The following is a 5,331-nucleotide window of genomic DNA, read 5'->3' as shown; positions in this document are numbered from 1 at the left end:
CTCCTTTTTTTCTACAACCTTGTATCTTGTAAAACTGAAAACGTACCGGGCTAAACAGGACTTTGTTGCAACAACCTATAATATATTATCACCGTGCCGACACAGTTTTTAGCTTGATTAAAGTATTAGCAGTATGACTGGCACGACGGGTTTTGACCAATGAAATCAGTATTTAAAATATATCAGCCAATAAGACACGCTAGGGATAGGATAAAATGATGCCGACGCCATGTCGACGTATAATGTAGGCAAGGGGGGGGGGGTATGCTGAGAGTCAATGCAAGCCACAAGTTGGGCGCACATTATTCGTGTATTTGCTTTTTCGCCGACAAAACACTACAATTCATTATGAGTCTGGAAAACATCACTCCCTTAAACTCTCAGCGCTCTCGCCAAACGCCAATCAACACCTTCAGTCGCTTCATTGCGGCCGAAGGCGTCTCCGTTGAATTCGCTGCGGCATCTCTGGTCGCGGATGCAAGTGGTGCCGTCTTCCTAAATCTGCTGGACCATTTCGGCGTCCACTTAGCATTTTTGGTGGGCCGGGGAGGCAAACCGCTTGCAAGGAACTCAGTCATGAGCTACTACCGCCATGTGAAGAACTGGCTTCTTGACACGTACCCGAAGCACAGAGCTACAATCAAGAAGAATCTACTCAAGATGGACCAAACCCTTGAACCAAGCGTGTTGATGGGGGGATGATCAAGAAAGCACCGGCTTGCACGAAGGAGGACCTACGAATTCTGATGGATGGGTTTACTATGATGCGGCCAGTTCCAAAGGCTATCAAGACGCAGCACTACTCGCGCTAATTTGGAATGCGTTTGGCCGTGCGTCGGATCTAGGCTTCGTGTTTAAGGGAAATCTGTCAGTTAGTGCTGATGGAGTGGTGTTTGTGTGTCAAGTCAGCAAAAGAACAGGGGATTTCACTCTTTCCGGACAGAGAAAGCTTCATTATGTGTCCACTGCATGTTACTGCTATGGCGTTGGTAATGCAAGACACCCCCTCCTCTCGCAGCTACCTGCGACGAAAGCTTGAACCCGCCTACCGATATTCCGCTGGCTGAAGCTCCGGATGTATGTGGTGAACTCGACAGCTCAACCGACCCCCCTCAAAAGAAGCGGGAGTTACCTGAAGAAAATATGAAGATCCACGCGAACGTGAACCGCGTTGTCAAGTCTACTTTCGCTGCCCAGGCTAAAGCAAACCCTACCGCAAATTTGACTTCTCATTCGTTCCGACGCGGCGGAGCACAGCATGCAGACAGCGACCCACTTCTTAGTGCTCAATGGATTTTGGATCGGGCTCGTGGAATATGACGGCAACGAATAAGGCGTTTGCGTATGTGTTAGCGAGGATCAAAAGGTAGCTCGCGTTCTAAGCGGTTGAGATTCAAGCAAGAAGCCTCCAGTTCCGACGTTGCCTTGGTTTGATTCCGCAAGCAGACAAAGAGCGCTGGAGCGAAGCCACCTGCTGTTTTAGTACAGCGTACACACTCAAGACCCCGACAAATACTTAACGGCCGCGTCGCTTAAGTCCTTACGGCTTCATTGATCCAGCACTTTCCAGAGGTCTTGGAGCGTTATCCTATGTGCCTGTACGCAGCTAGGATGCGGCAATGTTTGATGACACTTGGGCTGACCAAAACGAAAGTAATGGCTTGGAGCTCCGAGCTTCAAAGCAAGGTGTCGCGGAAAGAGCTTGAAGAATCCAGTGGGGATGGCGAGAAATTGACAAGCGAGAACAAACTCATAAGCCACCAAAACCGCATAACTGGAGAGTTGGTGGCGATGAATAGAGCTCTATCCGAAAGGGTCACAGCGCTTGAAACGCAAGCGGGTCGCTCTCAGCAGGATCGTGAACCCACAACAGGTCAGTCGTCATCAGAAGTCGATCTCACCAATTCAAAAGGATGTGGTAGTAAGGCGTTACCGGAGAACCCTTCTGCTATTTGGTTTGAGTGGTATGCGAGGACCCTGCGCCTGTGGAATGTATGCTCCGACCGTCAAAAGAACTCAGCCCACAAGATCACTATAAACTACATGAAGCTATTCCTGCCTAACGACTTTGTGCTCGATGGATCCTCTCCGGATCAGGTGCCTGCGGGTTCACATTGATCCGTCCAACAACAATGCACTCTGGCTCAATCTTGACCGACTTGGCGGTGATGTTTCCGAATATTTGGGCCTTGTCTCGGAGCACGAGCTTCTCCACATTGACATTACCCACGATTCGACCGCCTGTGATATACACCTCCTTCATGTTGTCAACGTTGCCGATAAGAGCCCCACGAGTCCCAATCACAAGGGAACCTTTCGAGTTGAGTTTGCCCTCGAATTCACCTTCGATTCGAAGCAGGCGTTCGAAGCTCAGTTCACCTTTCGTCTTGACAGCGGCACCGATGGTGGTTTGGAAAAGTGACAACTCTGCAAGTTGCCTTTGGGGGGAGTTTTAGATTTGTGGCTGTCACATATCGCCGTTTTTACTAGAAAAATCCAGCGTTACTGCGACCTGGTTTAACGTGTTGGCGTGGAGGCCGAAGAAGGACTATACAAGTTTTTCGAGGAATGCGGGACAAAGCGGAAAAATGGCTCGAGCGTACTGAAGCAACTGCGCAAATTTTACCGTGAAGGTAAGTTCAATGCACATGTTAATGCTTTCCGTGCTCATATTGCGATCGGTGGTATAATTGATCCAGCCCCAGCTGAAACGCATAAGCTGTTTAGCCGCAAATAGAATACAGATTCTGAAAAAAATGTGATTGAGATGTGTGAAAACGATTGACTTCATTCTTATTTTTGGAAAAGTGATCGAGCTAAAAGTGGACACTCAGTTACTGGATCGTTGGTTTTAAAGTGTCTTTACTGTCCATTTTGCAGCTAGAAGATGCCATCACTTAGTCGTAGACTTTTTCCAGGGACAGTCAGAGTTTTTATTAAACGACATTACCCTCGTGTAAAATTTTCGGACGAAGCCATTCGACTCCTGAAACTCAAGCTTCCCCGAGCTGAATCAAACTTCAGCGAGCTGACTAGTCTTCTGTCCGAAGCGTTCACCGCCCTTCTCTAAAGTGGAAGGCGCCGCATCGAAGGCTGCCACGTCGGAGCATGGCCAGGCCTACCGCGCGAGTCGAGTGACACAGCGGAGGAGACAGCAACGCCGATGGGAGCTGAAACTGCATGCTTGGAAGAGCATTTAGACGCAAGCTCAACGACCGAACAAAAAGAGCCCACACCTTCGTATAATGACACCACCGACAGCGATTACGGTGACAGCGACAGCGACCTTATCTGGATCCCACCGCCGCGCGTAGCCGATGCGAAGTTGACGCTGCGTGGAGCTCTTGGGGACGGCGATAGCAGCAGTAGCAACGAAGAGACGGAGCCGACCGAGACCTTGGCAGCTAAGAACTACTATTTTCGCAGCATCACCAACTCCTACATCAGGGATGGATGGTGCGTGCATGTAACAGACTGGGAAGCAACCGAGGAGCCTGTGGACAACCTTCCTCCTGGAATGGTCGCGGCCTTCAACCGCCGTCGCAGAGCTCAGGCTCGCCGAGCCTTCATAGAAGACGAAGCTGGCCACACCCGCGAGCGCCGTCGCCCTTCCGCTGAAGCTCCACGTTTACGTCGTCGGCCGCTTCGCCGTCTCCGCAGGTATGCAGATGCTTAGCACAGACAAGAAGAGCTGATAAGAACAACATGAATTGCATATATTACCATGCCACCAAGCCTTCGTAACACCTTCTACCCACGACACCACACAGCAAGGATCACGCTGTTTAACAGCACGCCAAGCTTACATGGTCCAGCAGGAAGGTGTCGAGGGGCAAAACAGCAACGTTCCACTGGAAACAGCACACTAAGCTTCCTTTGTCCCTCTTCTGATGCTAACTCATTCCTTCAGCCCACAAAATCACTGGCAGAATCCACATTTCGTTAGTCAATACCGTAACCCCAAAACGTACGGCGCCATCCTACCTTATCCGCTTCATCAGTGTTGTCGTACTTTGCAGAAGGCCCTCGGTGTTTCGATGCTGCTATCGGATTGCTGCTCGTGGCGAGAGACCCCGCCAACCCCCGCCTGCGGATGCCCCAGGCACGCGCGCGCCACTCCTGTGCTCTCTTCTCGTTATTCTGTTGTGTGGACCTCCGTACTGAAGACTGGCGTTCCAAAGACTTTCTCTGCCATGGTTTCTCTGCCTTATTGAATTCGAGTTGGAGTTAAATTGGTAATTGGGTGAAATACTACATGCTTCACCAATCACGACCGTGTCGGCTGCGGTCGGCCAGTGTCGGCATCGTTATTGTATGGTCCAACTCCCCTTTTTAAGCAAACATAGTCTTCTAGAGTGCTAACCTTGTCTCGAAAACTGACAAAGTACCGGGTTAATCCAAATTTTGCTCCAACGACCTGTCTCTAGCACACATCCGCCATATGGTTCGATTTCCCGTTTTCACAAACATAGTCTCCCAAATGTTCAGGTTTGTACCTGATAATTTTGCAGACTTCTTGAATTGCCGTGAATTGCCTCTTCTCTAACGCTCCGCGATCATCTGATTCGCTCTGTCGTGGTCATAAGCTTGAGTCACCAAAAATATTTACTCACGTTGCTCCGGTGAAGAGGACGAGTTTATTGGTTAAAATACCGCTTCTTCACGGTGAGCGGCTGAAAGCTGCCTTATCACGCCAACTGGTGTCTGTGTACCAAAATAAACAAAATCAAGCTTTATTTTGGGTGCCTCTATGGTTGAAATGCTTATTTGGGGTATATTGGACCCCTCGATTGATAGGAAAAGTGGACCCTTGACGCCTATGATAAAAGCGAAATGGCGATAGATATTTATCGCTCGGATTATATATATACATATATATACACTATCATACATATTTTACAATATTACTTACCCATCGTTTTAGCACATATTCGCTTTTTAATTCCTACTATCTTTTCTTTTTAGTTTTCCCCACTATATTTTAAAACAACTCTAACACTATCATCACCAACACTCTGCACTCGTCCCATCACCCTACTCTTCCAATAATCTGTAGCATAAGGTAAATGGATACAGCTGGTACATATAACCCGCAGCCTTCAATACGCCCCTCAATATGAACACGCCTTGATGCCGAGAGTAGCCGTCAGGTCCATATGGCAAGGTCCTGGGAGCGCCTTCTTCATAATGTCCGCCAGCATCACAGAAGTCTCGCAATACTCGAGCTTCACTTCGTCACGGAAGTGGTGGTACTTGATGTCGATGTGCTTGGCGCGACCGTGGTTCAATGGCTTCTTTGTCATCTAAATGCACGACTGATTGTCTTCTCGG

General features: G+C 48.9%; 1 protein-coding gene across 1 annotated transcript; it reads right to left on the bottom strand.

The window, feature by feature from the left end:
- Window positions 1-2,059: 2,059 nt before the first annotated feature.
- PITG_08223 (uncharacterized protein) lies at window positions 2,060-4,441 on the bottom strand (the record flags this gene model as incomplete). Its single annotated transcript, XM_002904335.1, has 5 exons — window positions 2,060-2,427; window positions 3,123-3,176; window positions 3,303-3,411; window positions 3,985-4,188; window positions 4,433-4,441. The coding sequence occupies 5 exons, from the start codon at window positions 4,439-4,441 to the stop codon at window positions 2,060-2,062; spliced, it is 744 nt and encodes a 247-aa protein (XP_002904381.1).
- Window positions 4,442-5,331: the final 890 nt, after the last annotated feature.

The sequence above is a fragment of the Phytophthora infestans genome, genomic scaffold, assembly GCF_000142945.1.
Source record: "Phytophthora infestans T30-4 supercont1.12 genomic scaffold, whole genome shotgun sequence".
Classification (NCBI taxonomy): Eukaryota; Oomycota; class Peronosporomycetes; order Peronosporales; family Peronosporaceae; genus Phytophthora; species Phytophthora infestans.
Note: the sequence above shows the minus strand (reverse complement) of the source record. Positions and strands in the feature narration are given on the sequence as shown.